Genomic DNA, 26621 nt, shown 5'->3' with positions numbered 1-26621 from the left:
TCTCTGTGTGTGTATACATCTGTGTGATTGTGTAAGCAGTCTTGATTAACAATCACCATATATGAATGCGCCTGACCCCGCTCTCTCTCTCTCTCTCTCTCTCTCTCTCTCTCTCTCTCTCTCTCTCTGTGTGTGTATACATCTGTGTGATTGTGTAAGCAGTCTTGATTAACAATAGCATGAGGTGATGGCCATACAGCTGGGTAAAGGTAGTGACAAATGGCAAAAGATATGTCTTTGTTTGCCATTATGCTGCATCACAAAGGAAGCGGATCTACTGACAATGACAGGTCCTTGTGTACACTGTGCCTCCTGCATATTTCATATCCCTTTGATATTAATAATAGACAATCGGCAGGCATAAACTTCACTTGGCCTAATTTTGGCTGATCTGGGCAAATATTCTGAGCACAGGGACAGACAACACACACACACACACACACACACACACACACACACAGTAAACTCTAAATGGTGATAATTGTATGTATCTCTCTTCATGTGTGGCAGTGGCTGTGCAGTGCTGAGTGTGGAGGGAGGAGATGCTTATTCTCACATCACCCACTGCAGGCACACAGGGTGCAAGCATAACTGGATGATGGGAAGAGATTTATAGAGAGAGGGAGAGAGAGAATATTGAGCTGTTAGATGCAGATGACTCAGAGGTGTAGGTGTGTTCTGCAGCAGAGAATCGCTCTCTCTCTTTCTCTTTATCTCTCTCTCGCTCTGCAGGTCGCTCTGATCAACTGATGGATTTTAACAGCTGCACAGTACCAGACAAATCTAAGGGCACAGTGGAATTGAACTCTTCCTGTGAGACTGCGACTGAACCGGGGTGAACTCAAATGCTTTGTGTCTTAAAACACAGCGGTGAGTGACTCCTGATGCACTGAAGCTTGTGACCATGTGACATTTTCGGCAGCCAAAAATGGCCTTTGGTGCAGTGATTTTAACACAAGTTAGTCTCAGTTTTACAGCCCACACGTACTGCCAAAAAAAAAATATATATATTTTTTTCTCTTGCTTTCCAGAAAAAAATACAATTCTAATACAATATTAATAAAACAATAAAATTCACACACACACCATTAATATAAATTATTATTATTAATGTTTGCATGCATATTTGCATAGAATGCATATTTTATAAATCTAGAAAAACTTTAAAAAATATATTTTGAAAAATATTTGCCAACAGAGTAAGAAAAGAATACATTTAATTCAAGATATATTCTTTGAAACTAAACATTAATATCTGTAAAATTTTGCTTTTCAAGTAACTTTATCATGTTTTAAGATTTGTTTAATCCTTACACTACAAAACAAGACAAATGTACTAATAAAGAAAATGTTTTTGCAGTGTAAATGGTAACTTCACTCCTATAGCACACATTAAAAATGAAATAAACCAAAACACTAAAAATAGCATTAAAAATACTGTAATTTCACCAGCGGTACCATTTGGGTGAGCAGAATCACATTAAAAAGAAAAATTAATCAAGCTATGTCCATTATCTCTGCGTATTTGTATTTTTTTTGGTGCTGTTACACAAGGGCCTGTTTCTTTCAGGAGTAAGCGGCTCAAACGCGGATGAGACAGTGGAAATCACGGCCAGCTGGTGTGCTGACACACTCCTGCAGATGGACGCGGGTATCAAGTTCTCAACTCTATTGATTATCCACAGACACTGATAATAAAAGTGAAAAAGCACTTCACATTCAGATGCAGAGCCACAAAAAGACAAAGACATGCTTTCCATGGTACGTACATTACCCTAGTTTTAATTTACAACTATTTTTCCTCTATTCTCACCTCATAGCTGATGTGATGACAGGTAAGAAGGGAATTAATATACCGGAGAAACGCACACATATATACGTTCACACGTATACAAGGGATCGAACTTCAACGTGACAGCTACCTTCACAGGTAAACTTCATACAGAAACACCTCGAGCGCTTGCTCACTTTGCCGCCTTTTGTTTTTGTCAGCCTTGTTCATTCTTTGAACTCCCAGTCGGGTGTTTTGGAGTTTATTTTTGTATTTGAGGTCAGGATTGTGCATTCTCTCGCTGTCTCGCTTCTCTTTAGTCCTGTTTGCTGACGGTATCAAAGCAGGTTGTCACGGATATACAGTTAACACATGCAGACGGCGTCAGATAACAAACTGCATTAAGTACACACACTGATGCTCATGCACAGACAGTCTTTATCGACTACTGTCTGAAAATATATCCAAACCTGCTGCAAAACAGCACACATAGTCACTCAAATGCATGTCAAACGAAACCATCCACTTTACTACTTTGTATATTTATCTTCATATTGAACGTGAGGTGAATGTGCTGCCATAATAGCCTTTAACAAGGAGGAAAGAATTAGGATGTACCTGTGACAGGTGCCTCTATGTCCAGCATGGTCTTCTCCTGGCGTAAGATAGAGGCCCCTTCGTTTACGATTCGGAGGGCCACGGTCTCCTCCACTCGGCCTTCTTTAGTGAGGTGGGCTTTCAGTAGATCCACCCTTGGTTTCCCCTCACAGTCAAACACCTCCTTCATGGTGAGGCGATGACTAAGGGGGAAGGGAACAGCTGAGAGGAACACAAAACATAAAGAAAATAACAGAACTTGATTGTTACAGTCACTTTTGATATATTGTGTAAGTATAACCCAATGGTCAGTTGCAGCTATTCCCTGGGGATATTTTGTAACTACATCATTTTATGATTCAGATACTTTCTGAGACCACACAATATGTTTATCAACAGTACTACCGTATGTTGGAAAAATACAGGTTGAAGAATTTTTTGTTAAAATCCAAAAAGATGCCCGAAGACCGTTTTTTCTAAATGTATTTTAGAAGTATTTTATGCTCACCAGGGCTGCATTTATTTGATCAAAATTTAAGTAAAAACAGTAATATTGTGAAATATTAGTGCAATTTCAAATAAAATTCACTACATTCATTATAACTTAAAATTATTTTACTTCCATTAACATCTATGTTATGTAAAGTAACAAAAAAAATCTTTTTTTTTAAATGATTTTAGTTTTAGTTATTATAATAACTCTGGTCTTTAGAAATCATTCAGAATCAGAATCCTTCATAAATCATTATGCTGATTTGGTGCTTAAGAAATATTTCTTATTATTATCAATCTTAAAAACAGCTGTGCAGCTTAATATTTTTGAGGAAACCATGACAATTTTCCCCCGGGTTTCTTTGATATATAGAACATTCACAACAACAGCATTTATTTGAAACGGAAATCTTTTCTACCGTCTCCAACAAGTATTTCCTGTCACTGTTCAACTGAATGCATTCTTAATGAAAAAAGTATAATTTCTTTCAAAAAGAAACAAAGACGTAAGAAGGAGGATGTTCAACAACAGCTGGATGGAGTTAGCATGCTAATAGTTAACATGTTAAATATCTCATGTTCCTGCTGCTGGGGAAATTAGACTAGGCCTAGCAAATTTATTTATTTTTTATGTACAGCATAAAACCATTTTGTTGTAGTTATCAATCACTGGAAAGCACCGACAGCAATGTTCACACAGCTTTTCTGTGGCTCGCTTTCCATTCCACTGATGACAAATGCATCAACATTTATTTGATATGCACTGACGTACAACTACATTTTCGGTTCAATTTAGAAATTAGACGGAGAAAACAATATCTGCACCAAAAATTGGGGCAAAGGCAGTTTCTTTCCGTTATGACTCACAAATGTGTACACTGATAATGTGGGACTTGTCTTCAACAAAACATTGGCATGGTGAATTATTTACGCATGTGTGCTTGCGAAGATTCGCCCCACACTGTACAGAAATAATTACTGAGTGCAGTTACAGTGCCATTGAGAAGAAATGCTACACATTGTTCATTGTCCATGATGACAGTCACTCAGAGCAGGATTTCAGAATAAGACTTCAGATATATGGGCAATTCAGTGAGAAAAACATGCATTTTGGATTGCTGAGTAGAGGCTAGCAGCAACATTCACAGCTCAGAAAGAGAGAGTTACAGTAGGGGAACTGGGGAGGGAAGCTCGGGGCAGAGACTCAGTGTGATCAACACAAAGCTAAATAATTCATGTTTGACTTGAGGGGGGAAAAAGAGAAATCTCATGTTCCTGCTGCTGGGAATGGAGAGCAAATGAATAGAGAGAGAGAGAGAACGGTTCAAGGGTGAGATGGAAAACAGCAGCTTGGCTCTTCACAAGATGTTGGACTGTGGTGCATGTTGCCGAGCAACAGCTGCTGACTACTGAATTGTGGCCGGTTCAGACACAGAATACACTGTGATTTGGGATTAAATCTCCAATGTGCAGGTTCGCAGCAGCTCTTTCTTTCTCTACACACACCATAAACACACACTAAAATATTCTATTCTGGAGCTAATAAGCAGTAAACTACGGTGTGCTTCAGCAAAAAAAAACAAAAAAAAAACAGCCAAGGTAAGCAGAAAGAAGACCTGCACTTAATGGGAGTACCTCAGGGGTGTATAATTTTCACATATTTACATATAAATAAAAACAAGGAACACCTATAGCAAAGCATACTCGTATAGAAGAGCATGTACTAAAACGAATCAAGAAGCATTCATCAAAATTGGATATATCTTGATATTATTATGATAAAATGCACACTGAAGTGTTATTTTAGTATCACTGAGCTAGTATTAGTATAGTTTTGAATGTCCATATTAATTTTGATTTTTAGTGATTTCAGTACATCATGTTGAACTAAATGATAATTAGAAATGTTGCCTTGGCAACTAACAGAAATTAAATAAGTTTTTTTTATTTATTTATTTTATTTTATTTCAGTTAACGCTTATTTTATGTCAAGTAACAAATATGTTTCTTTATGGTTTGAGTTCATATCCCTGGCACATTGCAAATTCAAATTATACTAACATGCACAATGCCTTCATCGCTGATTCTAAAATAAGCACCTTCTTCCCTGTTTGCTTATTAAACGTAAAATATAAGCTCTGTTCCAAAACCTAGCAAGTCGTTTTGTTTTCTAAGCGGCTACCTTCTAAGGGAGCATCCTAACTGTCACGGGACTGCATAAGTGCTCTACACAGGCAGCCACACAAATAGCACTCTGCACATGAGGTGCACGACTCAGAGTGAATTTTAATAGTGTGATGTTAGTGTGTTGCTAATGACACGACACTTTAATAAGTATAAAATACATAGGACAATTCAGCATAAACAGGCCATTTTTAATCAGTATCTACATTTTTAATAGAGTGCAACAGTCGGGTTCTGGAAGTAAACATTTTTTCCATATAAAAGACAGACTTACAGTGAGCTACAAGGATGTTGATGGATGGTATACCCTTTTGCCATCAGCTTGCTTTATTTCAGCTTATAATAAATAATTGTGTTTAACAGTGCAAATCCTGGTGAAAAACTTAAAATTAACATAATATATACATACATACACATTGATTAATTATTACTGAAGCTGTTCTGCTGTTCTTGTGATTAACCTCGTAGATGGCTGGTTTGGCAAATGCTTAACTCTTTAACAAAGGCTTTTTTTCAATCCCTATGGATAATTATAGCTGAAAATCCTGCTGGGAAATAAAATGCTTAAATCAGTACCCAAACCACTCTAAAACAATCAAACAGCTTGTTTTTTTCCCCCAGCAGGGATATCTGTCACTGAGTCACAGTGCATTGTGGGATTTCAAACTTCGCAAAGGACACAAACAAAGCTGGTTTTATGCTCACAATCAATTAGACAGATTATATGGTGCCTTAAATGCTGTCTAGATAAGCAACTCAGCAGGTTTTAAAACAGAGCTAGTCTCTTCTCACATGCAGTAGTAACCTAGTGTAGCTCTTTATTTTCTCAACATGTCATTCAAGCTTCACTTTCATTAGAAGGGAAATCTTGTCTGTGTATCAGACTCCACATTCCTCTATGGATGAGTCTATTGTGGTTTCGCTTCATCTTATGTTCATCTTAACAAGCTTTGTTACGGTTGCCTGTCTTCACGACTGTCTCACATTGTGCAATCGACGGCTCTATTACACTGAACATGTTCTTTCTTCCTCCCTTATTTGCTCCTGTGGGAAAGTTCTGGATGCCTGTGACTGACAGTAACCCTTTAGCTGAAACATGAAGGATGTAAACACATAACATCCCACCTGTGTGTTAGACCATGATATGGGAATAACCCCTACCTGTGTGTGGCAGAAAATGCACAACTTTTACGGTTGTCTCACTTAGACAATTCATGCATCACCGACAAGCACACCTGGCAGCATAACAGTGTCTATGCCTGACAATGTCCTTATAATGTTAACATAAAAGCTTCAGTCTTAGGCCGAGACCACAAACAACTGTGCTAATGCTACCGGAGATGACACGTCAAATACATGCCGAATTGTCACTGCATGCAACATATATTTAAATAACTCACTGACCCAGAATCATTTAAAAATAATTTGCATATGCCGACAGAGCAAGCCTCATAATATGGATTTACAAAAATGATATAATCTTGGATATTGTACAACCAAAACCACAAAAAAATATTGTGTACGTGTACACACACACACACACACACACACTGAATATAATAATAAGCATAAAGAACAGGGACAGACATATAAAAGCATGACATTGTATTTTCAGTAAGAATATTTAAAAGAATTAACATTTATATTTAAAAGAATTCGATTTTTATATTTCTGCACAGGCTGTCAAAATAACATCTTGATGAAAGGGGCAATGCACATGTTAATATTGCATTTAAAAATGCACTAAACAGTGTTAAAACGATTACAAAATGTGACTAAGTTCTGTATATTCACACATTTGGCAAACAAATGGCACAGTTTGGCATTAACACCACATGAACCACAGTGCTCCAGATACTACATTTAGTAAGGTAGCATAACATGTATCCTTTTGCAGAGAATTCAATCCCAAAATGCACTGCAACAAGCTAAGATGGAGGACGAAAAAAGTACTATAAATACTGAAAAGTGTCAATAAAAAGTTCCTTGTAATTATTTTACCAAAAAAAGTTGTATGCTATGTATTTTTATGCTTATTAGAGTACTAGCTTAGCAACATGATAACATCCAATTGTACTGAAATCAACTGATGCACTGCATTACAAATCAGTTACTTTGAGAGCTTTTATGTATGGTTAGGATGCTGTCTACGTGTAGTAAGGGAGCTAACTAGGTTTTGGAATAGAGTTTGTGTGTTAAAGTCACAATGAAATGGAACAACAGATCTTCTCTTCTCTTCTGTATTTTGATGCATATCCGAATGTAGAGCATTATCAGAAAACAAAAAAAGTGCGTAGAAATAGGTATACTTCCATACAATATACTACAGTAGGCAAAAACAGTACACTAAAAAGAGTAGTATGTCCAAATTCATATTTGAAAAACAGTAAACAGAAAGTACCTGGAAAACTTCCTACTTCCACTGAGATTCTGGAGTTCACATTTGATAGACACTTTACTATGGCATTCATGAATGGCAGTGAAGCAATGCAACTGACACTGCTCACGTAACAGTAATGACACGGCACGATGGCAGATGTATGTCGAATTTCAGTGTGAATATTTCATACTATACTCATATTTACTATATGGAACATACATGGAACATACTTTTTTTAAACAGTCATGCAGTAAGTTTCAAACCAAATGTAGTACCTGCTAGACAATATACCACTTTAGACGCAATGAAAATGTTGGCCGAGGACTTGGTTCTACACATCGGTTGTTGATTGCATTGCACTCATAGACTGTAAAAAAAGTTGGATGACACATCTCTGATGACACTGTTATCTTGCGCCGATGATTGGAGCCAGAGTCTGCGCACTAGTGATCATGAGCTGGAGCAGTGTTGCCAACTAATTTTCAGGGGAAGTTGCTAAAGGAAGGTTGATTTGTTGCTAAAAAGTTGCTAAATGATGTTGTGATGTCATTGAGGGATGACGTCATTACATAATCACGACGCAAAATTGTCAAATCCATACATTTTTATATGTTCATTTAGATTTGTTCGTAATAATATAAATGCATAATATAATATTAAAATATAAATAACCATTTTTAAATACACCGAATTATCGAAAGCTTACACATTTTTGAACGATTACAATTTAAGTTTTTTTTATTATTATTATTATTAGCTAGTAAACAAGTAAAACTACAAATTCTGAACAATTACACTTTTAAGCAGTGTATTGGTAGTTAGTTAGTATGCTAGAAAAGTCTGAACAATTACACTTTTAAGCAGTGTATTGGTAGTTAGTTAGTATGCTACACTCTAAGAAAAGTCTGTAAAAAAAATTGTGCACAATCTACTATGTTAATATGAAGGAATTTTCTGTATTGATTTTTCCACAGGTTCTTTTTTTACCTGCATTTTTAATTACGCATTTTCGGGTTGCAACGGATAATGTCCTGGAAAATTACTAGCACCTTTTCCATTTTTCAACATATTTTTGTAACAGTTAGTTACAAACCTGCGATTGTTGATGAGTTAGTAACTAACTCATCAACAATCGCAAGTACAAGCTACTAACAAAGTGTCTCAAAAATGAACAATAACAGTATTCAATTATGAAATTATGAAATTACTATTATTATTACTATTAAATTAAACAATTGCAAATAGCAGCTAACTTAATTCCTGTGATGTGTCCTGCTAAGCATCTTTGGATTTTCTCTTTTTGTGTAATTTAAATGGTAAATTGTGCCTTTTTATTGTTTGAGTCACTTATCAAAAGTTGCTAAAAGTTGCCAAATTAATTCTTAAAATAGCTAAATATGTTGCTAGGTGCTTTTGGAAGAAAAAGTTGCTAGAGTAGTCTGAAAAGTTGCTAAATTTAGCAACAAAATTGCTAAGTTGGCAACACTGAGCTGGAGTTGAGGTGTCAAAGTCCCGTCCACACTCCAGCAGACCCAGTCACACCACACCCCATTTTTATAGCATCAAATAACTAACTCATAGCAAACTTATTACAAAAATTAACACTTGAACATACATCAGCGTAATAAGATGATGGAAACCACTTTTGGCAAAAAAATCATTTGAAGTGTTATTTTATATTTTATTTTATGACCTATACTGCAGCCAGCCATCAGGGGGTGAATGAACACTTTTCAGGATGTGTGCGGCACACTTGGTTGCAATCAAAAGTGGAGGCAGATAATTGGATAAGTCCTGCATATGTCACCAAAGAGAAGTCTTCTACCAGTTATAACATTTTGATCAAATATTACGAGGTCAAAAAAAGGAAACATATACACAGATGAATCATTCACAATAACATCTGCAACACGCATTTAGAAAACAGATTGGGTGAATTTTCATTTTCATCCCAACTAATGATGGCATAAACTTTAAAGTGCCCCTATTATTCCATTTTACGAGTCTCCTAAAACAGGTTTACATGCATGCAAGGTCAAAAAACACTTTAGTTTTCTCAAAAAATAGATTTAATTTTACCTCATTTCTAAATGATTCGTAAAATTCGTGCAAAGCAGTTCAAAGAATCAGTCTCTCTAAAACTCCTTTCCGTGAGCCCTCACTGCTGTGATTGGTCAGATGGCGCAGTCCTTTGTGATTGGTCCAGAGCCATAGAAAGATTGGCTCTGGATTGGTCTACCGTACAGCACGTGTCGCAAACGAAACGCTCATTGCCATGACGGAATGACAGCCCTGGAGACTTGTCAATACATAGAAAAGATGGTATCGATTGTACCTTACCAATTCGGAGTCTGATGATGAAACGGTTGAAGTGGCTGATCGACAAGAGACTGATTCGCAAGCACGACTGGAGCAGGACATTTCTCAGTGGTAAGTATCAAGTGTTAACAAGTTTGTGGTAATTATAAGCTGTGATAAAACAAATTTACTCTCACAGCGTAGGATACAGCGTCTTCTCGACATGATGTTAACCACATGGAAATTTTACTGTTTGTGGGCAGGCAAGTTGGCGACGTAGAACGTGGGCAGACATTATGCAAATGTGTTACTTCGTGACGTAGAGCCGTAAAAAAATAAGATTCAAATTCCTGACGACTCGTTTAGGTGATTGCGAGCCGCTTTTTTTGATAGACAATAACTTTATTTATCGTGCACTGTCGGCTTCACAACTTTGTAGATAGTTTATGTTCACATACAGCTACATGACACACTGGATGAAAGGTAATATTCGAAAAGGCATAATAGGGCCACTTTAATGGCATCATTCAGCCCAAAACATCCAAACCCTCGCTGTTAGAGAACTGAGAGCTTTCATTACTCATTTTGCTTTTGACACTGTATGACTTTATTCAGTGAAATTATTCACTTTTCACCATTACCCATTGTCCATGTTTTGGCTTAACATACTGTGCACTACATGCTAACAATGTATCTGTCACCAGTGCACGACAACCCGCTAACGTCGCACAGCGGATCTTTTATCAATGTACCATTTTAGGCATTTCAGAGGTGGCGGAAAGCTGTGGAGCCTGTTAAAAGGTACAGAGAGAAGTGGACATGTTGACAGGACATTATTAATAACTGAAGAAACTGGATTACATAACAGCCTCTACAGTGTCTACCACATTAACTCTAGCGGGATCAACTGCACGGCATGAAGCAGTGCAGTATAGGGATCACTTTGGACTAACAGATTAACGCCCTCTGGTCCTGGCGCCATTGTGTCCGAATTCTGTTGTTGTTTAGGTTACAAAAAACAATACTTATGACTAAATAGATCTGGCAACCAGAATTGGGAACACTTGTTTTATGAGACGCGACTCAAAACACAAGCACCGCTTGTGTCGAAATGCATCAGTGATTCCCGCAACATGCACAGACCTGGACTGTGCCGAGCCTCTACGTGTTTATGGGCTGTGGCAGTGTGGCAGCTTGCAGGCCTGAGCACAACCCATGCATGAAAAGCCAATATGCTGGAGAAGGGAGAGATGAAAGAGATGGAGTTAGTGTGGCTGCCCAGCCCTGCTGACTGGTATGAGAATGGGGGGGGTACTGTTAAAATCAAAACAGTGCCATGCTTCACTCTGAAACATGCAGCGCATATACTTATTTTCTGGCAAACCATCAAAATATAAGCTCTGTGGTTTAATGTTTGAAGATTAAGACATAAATATTAGTATTGTAATTTTACTTGTTTTTATCTTTATTACGTTACTGTAATAAAAATAATAAAAATGGCATTTTCTGCAATACATGTCATGATTTTATCATCTGAAACATGCTGTGACTTAATGCAATTAATGCCAAGCACACACACATTTGGTTTTGTGCCAAATGAGAGGTACCTGAGCCCAAGTTTACTTGTATAGTACATTTCCTGTAGTTTCAGTGTATTTTACATTATTTGTTCATGTAATATCAAAATGTGACTTATCTGTGTTGTTTTCTCACAATAATGTTATTTTGATCCGGTGCAACTTATTTTCTCGAAAATATGGTAAATGCTTTTATTTTTTTTATTTTACAGTACAATATAGCATTATTGCAATATATGTCTTATATTATTTTGTTTTATCTTTACTTAAAAATAATTGACAGTAAAAATCTTAATATTTTATATTCACATTGAATGGGTCAAAACAGGGAATGTGGTCTATGAAAACTGAAATGAAAAGTTTTTATTTTTATTTTCTATAGAGATTCATTCTAAAAAAACAATTTTTTCCAAATATAGCTATTATATATTAAAGTCATATGTTAAAATTCCTGTATTTCTTCATATCACAATATATAGTGCAGAAAAACAAAATATTGCAATGCCAGTTTTCTCAATATTGTTCAGTCCTTGTTGGAAGGGTTTTTTATTACTTTGTGGGTTTGTAAACTTTTGTATTGAAATAACTCATAGAGAGAAATCATGCAAGCTAGAATAAAGCCTGCATCTCCCATGCAAGCACCCCAGATCAACATGTAACCACTAAACTACTGCTCAAATCATTAGAACTTTTTTTTCTATAAGATGGCTCAGAAATGACAAGGAACTGTGAGTAGAATAGGAGAGAACTTGACAGGAAGCAAGCCATTTTCAAACAATGTGATGATACGAGCACCACAACTGAATAGAGCAAACCAGAGCTTTTTAAATTTACTCTCAAAAGTTAAGCAATATATCCTAAGAAATATTCACTGAAAGCAAACAGTCTCTCCCCAATGTCTAAGCTATACCCTAAGAAATATTCACTGAAAGCAAACAGTCTCTCCCCTATGTCTAAGCATGTGTGCTAACCGCTAGGCCACAGCCCTGACCAGAACATTGAGAGATTGAGTCGCCAACTTAAAGGGATATAGTTCACAAAGAAAAATGTATTTGTTCTATGCACAAAAAAAATGAAACACAAAACATGAGTATTATGGGTATGAAAAAAAATATACAATGGGAGTCGATGGCTATACCATCAACTACTTTGGTTACCAACATTCTTCAAACTATCTTTTGTGCTCAACAGAAGAAAGAAACTCATACAGAAACAACTTGAGTGTAAGTATTTTTATTTTTGGGTGAATTATCCATTTTGATGAAAGAGTGATAGCATTAGTGATGTTTGATGTGCGTGAAGGTTTGTGTGTTTGTTGAAGCAGGACCGCTATAACAAGCAGACACTTCATCCACAGACCTGTCATGTATATGTGCAATTTACAAGCGTTCTCATGCGTGGCTCTCCTTCTGTCTCTACTTCTTTCCTATCATATTATTTCTCTCCCCCTCTCTATCGTGTCCTGCCTGTCTACTTTAGCCTTCATCTGTCACTTTCTCCTCATGTTCATCATATTGCCTTTTGTTGCCCTACAGATCCTTTGTCTACCTTTCTCCACGGAAACGTCTTTACGTCTTACACCTCTCCATCCTTCTCAATCACACACATCCCCCGTCCTCTTTTTCTGTTTCCCCAGGCTACATACCTATTCACACCCAACACAAAACGAAAATGCAAAACAATTTGCAGTCAAATGTACATACAAATATTAAAACAAACATAAACAAATATGTGTTAAAACTAAGTGATAAACAAATACTTTCTGATGGAATAGGTGGTGCTGAACAGTACAACAGATGACGCACACATCTGTCAGGATGTCAATATAGAGTTTCATTTAATTATTAATTTGACTAGATAAGCCTTTAACGCATTTACCTTATTTTCATGAATTCATACATTATTTCAATGTATTATGTATTAAATGTAGAATGTATTAAATATACATATATACACAAACACATTCATTCATATGTAAACAAATTTTATATTATTTATAAATAAAACATTTTTATATGATTTATTTTCAAAATCTGTATTAAAAATGTTTTAAATATGTATTTTTTTCTGTTAGTGGACAAAGACAATAGCATAATAACCAATGTACTTGTATACTTTGAAAATAAATCATAAAAATATAGTTAGCAAAAGTAATTTATAAATAATAAAAATTTACTTATATTATGCATATAAGCGCTTTTTTATCATTATTTATAAATTACTTTTGCAATTATTTAAATTATATTTTTATATGATTTATTTCCAAATCTGTATTTAAAAAAATATATATATTTCAAACCAATTTCAAATTGGACATTTTTCTGGTAGTGTACAAAGACAACAGCATAACTATATATGTCAGACTGTGTAGCAGCAGTGACTTGGGAAACGTGAAGCTAATATCTCACTGGCTAGTCGAGGACAAAAAGTCACTGCAAAAAAACGTTAGGTTTGTAGGCAGATGAATATTCACCTCCGGATATTCACAGGCCCATGGAAACCTAGTGTTTTTATTCAACATTGTCCTCTGACTGAACATTTGCAGTGAATATTCACATTGGTGTGAATAGGCCTTAAGATTGTTCATCCTTTCTTTCATATTTTCTTCTTCATTCCCTCATCTCCCTCCTCTTCTCCATCTCATCAGCATACCTCAGGGAAGTGTTGTTATGTAAGAGAGCCATGTGAACTGAAACAGTGCTGCAAACCAATGCTTAAATAATGCACCCACACTACTATATAAAGCCTACATGTACATATCAGGCAAGCGGATCCCCAGCATCCATCTCGTTCCCTCTCAATCCTGTCAGTAATTACTCCACCTTGCCATCCACCCTCGTGCACCTGCCCCCTACCACTGCCTCTGAATGGACTCCTTCATCTACCTAACAGATTATGCTCATATTTTGCTTTGAGCTTATTACTCGAGCAACAGTTGTGGATGATCACTCAATGAATGGCCCAAGGGATCACACTAATTCAAAGGGAAAACACAGGCTTATTAACTCATTAAAAATTTATATGATGAATATGGGAAACTGCAACAGCGTGACCAGAGAAGCTCATGCTGAGCTATTTGTAACAACCGATCAAGAAACCGAAGCAGTATTTGTTTAAAACCATTTGTTTGGGTGGATAATACATGCAACCAGTTGGTCATACCATTAATATTAGGGGACATTGACATTAAATATTGACACTTTTTGTGGTGGTAACTCAAATCATGTGGTTTATTGATGAGAGGTGTGATATAACTTTTCTAAATAATACGATTTATGATTTTCATTAACATAGCCACTATGTTAAGACTGTGATTTAAGAACTAGTCTAACCAACTAACAGTTAGCCAAGGGGTAATCAGTCTTACTTTTAAATTATCTCTAAATTATCTACATTTTTATGTAACTGACTAAATGAGACTAGTATTGAAGAAAAAAATAGATCAACTGGTAAGACTAGCCTAAGCAGTTTATGCAACCAACCACAGAACACCATAGCAACTGCATAGCAAATACTCTAAAAACCAATCTAAGAACATCTTAGCAACTGCAATGCCATGGAAACCACCCACAATGCCTGAGCATTACAGCAATGATTATTAAAATTCTGGCCAGTATAAGAGGATTTAATTTCTCGTCCACGCCCTCCTAAAACGCCTCGTTTAAACACGCCCCCACATGTCTACGTTACCGTGTGGGAAGATTTGCATAATGTCGCCCAAATGTTCTGCCACCGCCGCCGCCATGTTGTGAAGACACTGTGTGTTTCGAACGATTCAAACGCGAGTTTTGAGCAGTGTAGAGTAGCGCGTCATTTCTCCGATCACAAATGCAGACATGGTTTTATGTTTACGCGGCGCGATGCAACGCAACGCGTAAAAAGACAGTATAAATCATTATAATTCGTAATTATGTCCCCACTGGATGCAACAAATGCCTCGTTTTTAATGGGTTTTATTGGTTTTGTCTCATCGCTCCGGGACACGGCATCACAATATGGTAAGGAGTGTAACATTTCCGTCACATGCTTGAGGTATTCGGCCAATCACAACGCACTGGATAGCTGGCCAATTAGAGCACACCTCGCTTTTCAGACCGATGAGCTTTGTAAAAATCAACGCGTTTCAGAAAGGCGGGGCATAGAGGAGAAACAATAATGTACAGTATGTGGAAAATAATGTGTGTTTTGAACCTTAAACTGCAAAAACACATTTCATTACACCAAATAATGTTCTTTTTAGCAACATCATATGACCCCTTTAACATGCATTTACTTACAATGAACAATATATTTGTTACAGTATTTATGAATCTTTGTTAATGTTAGTTAATAAATATACACCTGTTCATTGTTAGTTCATGTTAGCACAGGTTCATTAAATAATATTTAACAGATACAAGTTTTGATTTTAAAAATGATATTAAGACAGATTAAGAATTTTTCATTGTTAGTTCATGTTAACTAATGTAGCTAACTAAGGTAGTTAGTTAACCAAGGAGGTGTATTGTAAAGTGTTACCCATTTTAATATATGGCATGAAAAATCGATTTATTTAGAGATTTGGTAAAAAGTACATTTAGTAAACTATTAGTGTTTTAAAGATTAGCTTTAAGTGACGACAAAGGTAGTCTAATTTTAAAAGTGAGTATGCATGATTAAATATCCAATATTGGTCAATACCGATCAATTAAAATCTATAATATCAGCCAGTGTTTGATATGGTACTGATATATTGTGTATCTTCAATGAGTTTCTTTCAAGCACCACCAACTTTTTTTTTTTCAGAAAATGAAATAATCTAATTTGTTCTTTTAGTTAGAATATTAGGCACTTTGCCACACAATGACAAGTAAACGACAGCACATCTTACTTGGCAACATTCCTTACTAGTTTGTAAGTATGACAATGTCAGGTCAACAGCATTGTAACAACACTAATTGTAGTAATCTTCACATGTCCTAATCAGAACATGACCCAGAGAACCATCAACGCTAAGTGTCCCATTTATATCCTGACAATACCTCTTGAGCCCAATGTGGCTCGCCAAGCCCCATCAGAACTAACACAGTTAATGCCCTAGAATTGGGCTCACTAAACTAGGCCGTTCAAAGCCTGGCATGAAGGCATCCCAGAACAGTGAGTGGGCTAGCATCTACACACCAGAATTCAGAGGCTGAAGCAACCCTTGCCCTTCCTCCTCTGGGCTTTAAAACCAAGCACTGACTGACATGTTGTATTTTTGAAAAACACTGTCTAGTAACTGCACTAAACATTCACTTTACCTATCACATCCTCCCCAGAAACACTATAAACATCTATATCAATGTTTAGTATCTCAGCAAACTACTGTGCCAGTTTATATGTATTATTTAGTTCGGTAGTATCGCAACTACAGTCGTGTGCCCTTTTGACACATTTGTATATAGACCAACAATAAAAAAGTGCGGAAAAAAAACATGCCTTGTGTGATCAATATACATTATAATTGAACAGCATTCACAACACATTCCTGGTTTAGTTTAGCTTTAAAGGGATCTGGGTTTGTTTGGAGCGTTCACAAAATTTTGGCCAATTTCTTGACACGTCACAGATTTTTTGCACAAAACACAAGGACATCAACATGCTAGAAGGCAGGACCACATGTGTAAAAAATATACTCATATTTTTATAGTTTTTTTTTACATTTTATGTATTATTTTGTTTTATTTATTAAATATTATTAATCAAATATACTTAGTATATTATATTAATATACAAACATTACATTAAATTCTAAAATAAAAAGACACTATTATTAAGTATATTTATTAATAATAATAATAATAATGCAGTCTGAATTTTAGTTGGCGGTGGAGCATCGTCTTCCTTCAGTTTTAAGCGAAAATGGAAGACTGCAATTATAGACAAGGTAATATTAACAGAACTGTATTATTAATGTAAAGCCATTACTGCATGTAAATGCTGTAAGCAGTCCTTGTAAATATAATATATAAAACAATAACAATATTATATTAATAATAATACATATTGTAAATTGTAAAAAATGAATACAACCACAGAACAGCTACAACATTCAGCTTCTGCTATAAGACAGACATGAATGAAGCATCATGACATCCCTAGTCTGTTTGAACATTTCACTGTCGCAAATCTGTAAATGTTTTTCTGCCTTCATACCAGGATCATTAAGACAGATTTATAAGCAAGCTGGAAACGAGTATGAGAATGTTAACAGTGTGGCTACAATATAATGATTTCGCATACAAAGAGTGATGCTTAGTACAGCTCCCATGAGACGAGGCGATAAACCAGCATATCAAAACACTAAATGGAAAGCGCCATTAAAATCCATTATGCCAGCGCAGAAATGACAGGCCTAACTCTAGTTGCACTTAGTAAATGAGACTCTGCAAATGACACACCATGCAGTGTTTTATGAAATCCTGCTTTGCTGCTATGGGGATTCTATGGAGAGACAAATTCTTTGTTTGTCTCCTGCGTTTGGAGCTGCACACTGCTAAATATGAATGCTTAGCTAACCTCATCACTGGGATTTTAGATGTGGTTATTTATTGATGCATTTTGTTGATGATAAAAGCCCTCAATTATACATAAGGGGGGAGAGGAGACAGAGGTAGTTCAGAGAATGCCATTACGGTTAAAACAGCCAGATCTAAAGTACCTCTATGAGGTTGGAGGGGGTCACTACTGTGACTCATTACGTGTGCCAATGACTAATGCAACCTTAACTTTTAGAGAGGTCAGATGACTTATATCAAAGCCTGACTTATAATGGGCCTTGTCATACAATTCTGCATTCAAAGGCAGATACAAATCAAATGTTCTGCCAAAAAATGCTCACGTCAACAAATCAGGACTGAACAACATGACTGAAACGATCTTCAGGTTGATATGTGTGTTTATGCACAACATTCATGCTGTAAACCAGCCTAACATCTGATTTTTGTGACAATCATATGGGATTTAAACAGTAAATGATGACAGATTTTTCATTTTTGGGTGGACTATGTCTTTGACACAAAGAGTGTTTTAAATGCTAATACTATTTATCGAATCAACGCAGTAGAAAACACATTTAAATGTGGCCACATTAGCATGCAAACTGAGATATCCTGGCAACTGTTTTCCTGGAAAAGTTCACAAGCCCACTGATTTTTGCAATTCAAATCAATCAGTTAGGCTGAAGTGTTAATTTGTGTAAAAACAAGAAAAAGATTAACATTGGGGGTTTACTGTTTTGAGGAGGCGGAATACCTATATAGTCTGCGATTCAAACACATATCTACAAGAATATATCTGTTATTAATATCACAAATTATATAATATATCCATCACTGGACCAAAAAGACAAAAGTATCCGACCTGAGAGGAGAAGGGAGAAATCATGAAAGTGCAAATGTGACCCATTAGCTGTCATAGAGGGTCGGAACGCATCAATGAAAGCCAACAGCACCATAAATTTAACCAATTTAAAATAAATGATGTGTCTATTAAAATGATGAAGCTCTTTTCTATTTGTTACTGTCAAGATTAAAGGTACACTAAGTAAATGGTTGTTTACATGTATCTGCTCTCATTCATCCAAATAATACTAGTGTTTTAGACTTTATACTAACACCTATTGGCCTGGATGCATTAAATTTTCTCACTAAATGCTGACAGTACAGAAGCTGTTTGTGTGTGTGTTTTCCCATTTCTCTAAATTTCTCGTTTTTGGGCTTGCGTTGTTTTGGGCTTCCACACCGCAGCTCAGTTTTCATGTTATGTCAGTTGTTGTTAGAATGTACATTTGCATTTATGCTTTGTAAAGCATCCTGGCAAAAGTATTATTTTATAAGTAACAGGGTCAGTTGTATCAAGACGTGATCCCAACATGGCAGTGCCATGAAGTGGAGACCCCTCTATGTAGAATAAAACATCTCATGACTGTGCATATATTATTTTAATACTATTTCACAAGAAAAGTGTCATTCATGTTAAATCTTTTTAGTAAAAATTGACCTAGAGCACCTTTAATTAACCTAAGTCTAGTTTCTATATAAGACCTTGAGGCTTATATTTAGTCTAGGTGAGCTCTGCTTTTATGTTCCTATGGATACATGTGAATATTAATGTGCGCTACGTGACCAGTAAATGTGCGCAAATCAATCAGACGCAACGGGGCGCGACAGTTTCCAGCTCGATTTACCTGCAGACTCAAGGCTTTCCTCGAGAAAGCAAACCGCTTAAATATGAACTGAAAACCTTATTGCTTCATTGTCTCTGAAGAATACATGGAGGACTGCGTGATGCCACCTAAATCCTGCTGCATCACCGCCTCCACTGGATCTGCCTTATTTAACACATCTCCCCTGCCCATGACTCAATTAACATCAATCCGTTGCAGAGAAAATCATCGCAACGATCTCTTATCTCAAAACCTTGCTGTTCTAAACATGAACTGACCACATTCATATATGCAATCGATACGTCTTAATTAGCTGTGATAACATTTTTAGTACATAAATAACGGATGCAGGTAAAATGGGGAGGGGGGGGGGGGTGTAGCCTACACTTACATTTCACTACCCGATCGGTGGAGTTCAGGACCATGTCAGCGTTAGACATCTTCATGGGCAGTGGATGTCTCCAGGCGAATGTGTTTCTCCCTCCTCGCAAAAGAAGCGCGTTATGCTTGGCGTGTTGTCGCGGTGGCGAGATGCGGTTGGTGCAGTGGCATCACTCGGATGCGTCTCCTCCGTGTCTGCTGCTGCCTAGAGAGGGTGGAGGAGGACGATGCTGATGCTGATGCTGATGCTGCTGCTGTTGAGACTGTCGTGAGGGGGAGGATGGAGCTGATGGGGTAGAGGCGGTGGAGAGAAAGGAGAGAGAGCGCGCGCGCTCGGGAGATCCTTTCAGCGCGTTGCACCACCCCGACATGGCGAAGCGGGGAACTCCCACGCACCCGTGTGTAGGGGCTGCGTGATGCTGCCATCAGGTGGAGGTGAAGGGCTTTCCCGAAAACGCACAGCTAGCTCTTTGCCATGACTGATAATCAAGTTGAAATGCCACTCAGGTCCGTAAAAATGTGTCCCGCATCGTCGCCCTACCCGTTTTTAAGGGGAGCGGTGAATTTTATTTTTCTAAATAAGTTTCTGTGCTCTTTTAAATGGGAGTTATGAATAATGATTTTCACAATTATACTGTAGTTAATTACACTTCAACAAAAACAGAATTTGGAATTAGCCAAAAACTGTCAATAAAAAGACATTTAACATATACAGCATATTTCCAAATATGGCTGTAGTAAATACGGTATTTCAATCTTTAAACAAAAGTTATTATGAATGCAAAAAATGAGAATTGTTTTTACCAATTACTTCAACAAGTCCCCTTGAACAAGTAGGGGATTACTCCTAATTTTTCTGAAATTTAATTATAGTTACTTCTGATGTAATTGCATTAGATACTGCATAGACTACAGAACAATTCTAAATTCTATTAACATTTCTAATGTCAAAATGTCTAATGTTAAAATGTATGTTTTTAATGTAACCTTCTCCTTTTAAATACTCTATACTTTATTCAAATGCATATTATTTATTTGAAATAATTAAAGGCAGAATTAATTTGAAAATTCATTTGAAATAATTACAAGCAGTTTCATATTGTTCAACTGGTCAAGGCTGATATGGGATTTAGTATTTTTTTTATTAGTATTTTTAGTATAATCAGAAATGCAATAGAATTTAAGTGATTGATTAGTAATCATCTGTTGATGTAATTAGTTATTAAAATAGTAATTAATTAATCAGTATTACAGAGCAACTATACTTATTATATATGACAACAATTTTGCACAAATCATTGCAGTAAATATGATATTTCTATGTTGTCTTTCAAACAAGGGTTCTCTGCTGAAAGAAAGAAAGAAAGAAAGAAAGAAAAACGCTAAGGTCTTCCAGCCTGACCAGCCAAAACCCCTTTAAAACTGGCCAACAGACCAGTTAAAAACAGCAAACCAGCTTGGTTTAAGCTGTTGTTTTTCAGCAAGGTAATGAACAGTCTACCAAAATGACCACGGTAACCATTGTATCAGCTATAATAAAATACCATTTATTACCGTTATTGGTACTTCACATAAAATTGTGATAACTGGCTATTAGACAGAAATGGTATAAAAAGTCAATAAACAAAATCACAATTTTTGTAATAGTAAACCATTAAACAGCCAAGGCTGATGGTGAAGTCAGAACGTTACCATTAGTAGCATTTATCCTGTTATGTTGAATATAATATTCATATGTGATCATCTTTCAGTTGATTTGAAGAAACCCAACTCTTGGGTGCATCTAATATAATGCCATTAGCTTTATTTTATATTGCGGTGTTAAAAGATATATAGTTATCTTATCTACTTTTTTCCACAAGTCTACATGTTCCAGGGCAACACTGACCGAGAGCTGAACCAACGATGTGCAACAGGCAGTCAGCTTTGAACTGACACTGCGGAAAGACATTAATGCGGCTTTTTCTTGCTGGTGAAAAACACAGCTGCAGGGAACTCCCATTGGTTCAGGGGGCTGAACTGTTTTTGCATTTCTAGAGTTTTGCAATACCTTATTCTTCCCATAGAGGTCAGGGCAGGCTAAAGTTATGCAAGCACAAACAGCACATTCAGCAGTGCAGTAATATTGTTACCTCATTCAAGTTGATGTATACACTGTATTGCTGTTCAAAGAATACATTTGCATTTAAGTACAGATTCAAACAGTGATTATAAATGGGTCTTTTTCACTATGTGCTCCAACCTATCAAACACTGAAAGGGACAGAAATACCAAACAGCTGTCATTTGGCAGCTTTTACTAAAAATATTTATTCCGAAAATTAAATTCTGTTTCCTCACCATTACAATTTAAACCTGCATTCTTATGGTTAAGAGACAAGCAGGTAAAAATGGCATTTGGTGTCATTGAGGGACCAAGTTTGAATATACACATGCAGTACTCTTTCAAAGGTTTGGGGTCTGTAAGATTTGTTCATGTTTTCGAAAAGATGTCTCTTATGCTCAATAAGACTTCATTTATATTTTTGACATATTATTACAACTTAAAATAACTGTTTTATTTTAATATTATTATGATGCAATCAAAGCAGAATTTTCAACAGCCATTGTCACACGATCCTTCACAAATAATTTTCATTCAGTATGTTGATTTGGCGCTCAAGAAACATTTATTAATATAAAAAACTGTCAAAAACAGTTGTACTGCTTAATAATTTCTGTGGAAACCATGATAGATTTTTCTTTGATAAATGGGAAAAAACAGCAATGTTTTGTAACATTGTAAAAGTCTTTACTGTCACGTTTGATCAATTTTAATGCATCCTTGCTGGATAAAAGTATTGCTTTCTTTTTAAAAAATTGTAGTGTATAACATGTAAAATATCATTTTCAGGTCACTCCTAACATTAAGCTATTATGTTATCAGAAGACTTACAGTGCAGTTGTATATGATTCTTTTTTCCTGCATGGAAAAGACTGGAATTCTTCAAAATATTCCCTTTTGTGTTCAGAAGAAAGTAATACAGAAAGAAAGTAGTACAGCTTTGTCATAATTTACTGACCCTTTAAGGTACGCTAAGCAACGTTGATAAGCATATGTTACTTACGTTACTACACAATAATCATCAGATCTAAATCACTTCTAGATTTATGACTCATTCACAAGCAAACATTTTCTGAATATATGAGAGTAACAGATAAACACTTATTCTGTCAAGTCTGCAATGCAGCCAGATGACCACTAGATGGTAATCTTTCATTGTAGGTTTTTCTCATACACGTTCATCTCTAAATGATTTGAGAACGCTAGATTCCTTCTTTGCTACATCACTATGCATCTGTTCATTGTTTCATAGTCATTTGTGTGCTTGACACTCTTAACATGCGCAGTTGGGCTGATGGTTCGTCTTTAGGAATCCCTGACGAGAGCCAACATTTTTACATTGTACCATAGCGGATCAGTCTCATCAGCATCTCCTATGAAAACATCAGTATTTGGCCACACCTGTTCCTCTGATGACAATCCTATTCATTTGGCTCTTGAGTTTCTCCTCCTCTAATTCACTGGTGCCTGCCAGTGTTCAGATGGATCTCTGTGCATGAGGGTTCAGTTGGAGCTTTGTGGTCCCTCGCTCTCACTCTAGTACTACTGGGTCAAAGGCAGATAGATAGTACAGTTTTTTTTGTGTCATCTTGTCAGGCTCAGCTTTTCACTGACAACCATATGCTCTTGAAAGCAGAGGGATAGTCAAAGTACTGCATGTCCCATAATCTGACACTTTGGATGGGGGTGGGAGGGGGGAAGGGGCTGGACACAGTCCAGAAACAAACAAGAGATGCGTTAAACAGCACTGCAATTTAAAAAACAACCAAAGAATGGACGCATTAGCGAAACAGATCATCCAGACTGCTGGGAAGCTTGTTGTGCTGAGGCGGCGGTGGGAGGTGAGCATGTGAAGGAGAGCTGGGGCTGTGCCTCGGGGCAGAAAGGAGAGAGCGGCACTTCGGTGTTTGTTTGGAAATCTCACACAGCTCGCAACATTCCTGAGCGCCTGCGAAATCGGACATCTTTCTCTATTCGCTCTCTGGCATTTCTTTTTTCGGGCAGTCTTCTGGGGCACTCCTGCAGTGCTAGTCATGCAGCTGGAGTGGGAAGCAGTGGGTAGAGTAAAACTAATACCTCCCTCTCCCTCTCTCTCTCACTCTCTCAGGAAAGTGCCTCTGCCTCGTCTCACGCAGAGCGAACGCAACAAAGATCTGAGTGTGGCCGTAGCCCCGGGACAAGCGCGCCCACCACAGCCTCTCCTGTGTCACGCATTGCTGCTCCCTACCAGAGCAGTCTTTCTCTTTCAGGCAATGTTCAGCCAAACAGGCAGCTCAGCTTAGTATTTTCTACTTTGCCTTTACATTTAGGAAACGCGTTTAAATAGAAAAATAGTATTTCTATTAAACTTAGTTCACCCAAAAATGAAAATTCTGTCACCGTTTACTCACCCTCAAGTTGTTCCATACATGTATGAATTACTTTCTTCTTCTGAACACAACATATATTTTGAAGAATGTGGGTTGCCAAACCGTGTCTGGTCCCCATTGCCTTCCATAGTATTTTTTTTCATACTATGGAAGTCAGTGGCTACCAGCAACTGTCTGGTTACCCATATTCTTCAAAATGCATTACCAAACAGTTTCGGGTCCCCGTTGCCTTCCATAGTATTTGTTCCCCATACTATGTTAAGTCAGAAACTGTTGGTTACCCATATTCTTCAAAATATATTTTGTGTTCAGCAGAAGGATTCATTTGGAAAAACTTGAGGGGTGAGTAAATGATGAGATTTTTTTTTTTTTAACATTTTACAGTAAGGTTCCATTTGTTAACATGAACTAACAATAAAAACTGCATTTAGTAATCTTAGTTAATGTTAATTTACTAACATTTAATAATTCGTTATTAAAATAAACAGTTATATCTGTAAATATTATTTATTGGACCTATAAGCTAACATGAACTAACAATTACCATTTATGAACTAATGTTAACAAGGATTAATAAATACTTGACAATGACTGTCACGAATCCAGTCCGTGGACTTCAGGCCGATTGCCACTAGAGGTTATTCTCCCATTACGTTGACTCTCACACAACACAGACCTTGCAAAGTTTCAAATAATTATTAAACAGCGAGCACAAACTATGCAAAAGTGGCAGCCCTTCCAGCGCATTCAGTATCTGAATTCACTCATACATTTTCATTCGCTCACAAGTGAACTATCTTAGCGGACTACGGAATAGTGAATGCAGGGGGTGCAGGGGGCGATTTCGAACACAGCCATGGCCAACTATGGTCGCCAGTTCCATATAGTTCAACAATTCGGTATGTCCCGAAACCGTAGTTCAAATGAACATTTGCAAACAGCATCACAAACTTACATGGTTAGAACTACAGCTCTCGACTTGTGGTTAGAAGCATAGTAGCCTATATTGTTAGTAAGACATTTGGACTTAAATTCTGCTCTTTGGGAACAATAAGTTATTACTCCACTACCTGCACGTGATATCATTAACGACCATCCTAAATTGTTGAACCCATAGATGTGTAAAGGTAGATTCCACATTTGACCGCTCCAGAGATGTCGATGCATCCGCCATCATGGAACGGTCAAGGTGTCGTCACTCACGGTAAAAATCAAGATGCCACAGACTCATTCGACCATTCCAATATGGCGGACGGCTTAAGCATATCGGCCCATAGAAACAGACACTAATAGGGCATCTACCTATACATATCTATGATTGAACCAAAATGGTTCAAACAACGGAGATGTTCGGGAAACACTCATGACTAGCTGGTTAGTTTCTACAACAATGCCTCTTACTATGATGGTTAAGCAGCGAGACAAATTGTTGTACAGGAAACGTTGTACGGACCAGCCTTATGTGTGGGGCACTGTGCGATTGCACACTTTGCACAGCCATTCGTCAATTCTGGATCCCAGGGTCAGTCTCTATCAGTTTCATCCAATGTCAGTTTCTTATCCTCACAATTCTTGAGAAAACGCTGAGGTCAAGCTTGGAATGCTATGAAGTCTCAGACTCAGTCTCATGCAATGAATCTAGAATGGTCAGGGTTTCAACAGTTTCTGATTTTGGAGGGGGTCAATTCAGTTTTGAGTCCCTATTATAGTCAGGGTTAGCTGAAAATAATAATGGAGAAAAGTACGTCTTTTCTATCGGGTGTCATGATTTCATCAGTTTTTTGCCACTATCATTCTGTTACTTTAATTACATCAGCCTGATTAGTAGTAATTCACTCCTTGCTGGATTCACTCTTTTCTGAACGTGCCCCATAAATGTTGCACAAAAGTGTTCCTGAATCCCTAAATATATTAACAAACACACACACACACACACACACACACTATTGTTTAAAAGTGTTGGGGTCAGTCATTTTTTTTTTGAAAGAAATAATACTTTTTTTTCAGCAAGGTCAGTCATTTTTTTTTTTGAAAGAAATAATACTTTTTTTTCAGCAAGGATGCATTAAATTGATCAAAAGTGACAGTAAATACATTTATAATGTTACAAAAGATTTGTATTTCAATATTGTTCTTTTGCAATTTCTATTCATCAAAGAATCACGGTTTCCACAAAAATATTAAACTCTTCTTGACTGATAATAATAAGAAATATTTCTTGAGCACCAAACCAGAATGATTTCTGAGGAATCATGTGACACACTGAAGACTGGGTAATGGC

At 36.8% G+C, this 26621-nt stretch overlaps 1 protein-coding gene across 1 annotated transcript; it reads right to left on the bottom strand.

Annotated features, from left to right (window-relative positions):
• Positions 1-1924: 1924 nt before the first annotated feature.
• Positions 1925-20342, bottom strand: LOC107557025 (serine/threonine-protein phosphatase 2B catalytic subunit alpha isoform-like). The gene is made up of 3 exons (XM_016240326.1): positions 19879-20342; positions 2390-2590; positions 1925-2100 (listed from the first exon to the last, which is right to left on the bottom strand). Exons 1-3 carry the CDS (start codon positions 19931-19933, stop codon positions 1925-1927), a joined length of 432 nt encoding a protein of 143 aa, XP_016095812.1. The 5' UTR covers positions 19934-20342.
• Positions 20343-26621: the final 6279 nt, after the last annotated feature.

This window comes from Sinocyclocheilus grahami, unplaced genomic scaffold, assembly GCF_001515645.1.
Source record: "Sinocyclocheilus grahami isolate Dianchi unplaced genomic scaffold, SAMN03320097.WGS_v1.1 scaffold588.1, whole genome shotgun sequence".
Taxonomy (NCBI): Eukaryota; Metazoa; Chordata; class Actinopteri; order Cypriniformes; family Cyprinidae; genus Sinocyclocheilus; species Sinocyclocheilus grahami.
The sequence above is the reverse complement of the archived record's forward strand: the minus strand, read 5'-3'. Positions and strand labels throughout refer to the sequence as shown.

Excerpts from the sequence above, each read along its gene's own strand:
- LOC107557025 (XM_016240326.1), bottom strand. The coding sequence starts at position 19,933 with ATGAAGATGTCTAACGCTGACATGGTCCTGAACTCCACCGATCGGGTA. Across the intron at positions 2,591-19,878 it reads CACCGATCGGGTAGTGAAAT|CTGTTCCCTTCCCCCTTAGT; the intron begins GTAAGTGTAGGC and ends TGTTCCTCTCAG. Across the intron at positions 2,101-2,389 it reads CATAGAGGCACCTGTCACAG|CAAACAGGACTAAAGAGAAG; the intron begins GTACATCCTAAT and ends TGATACCGTCAG.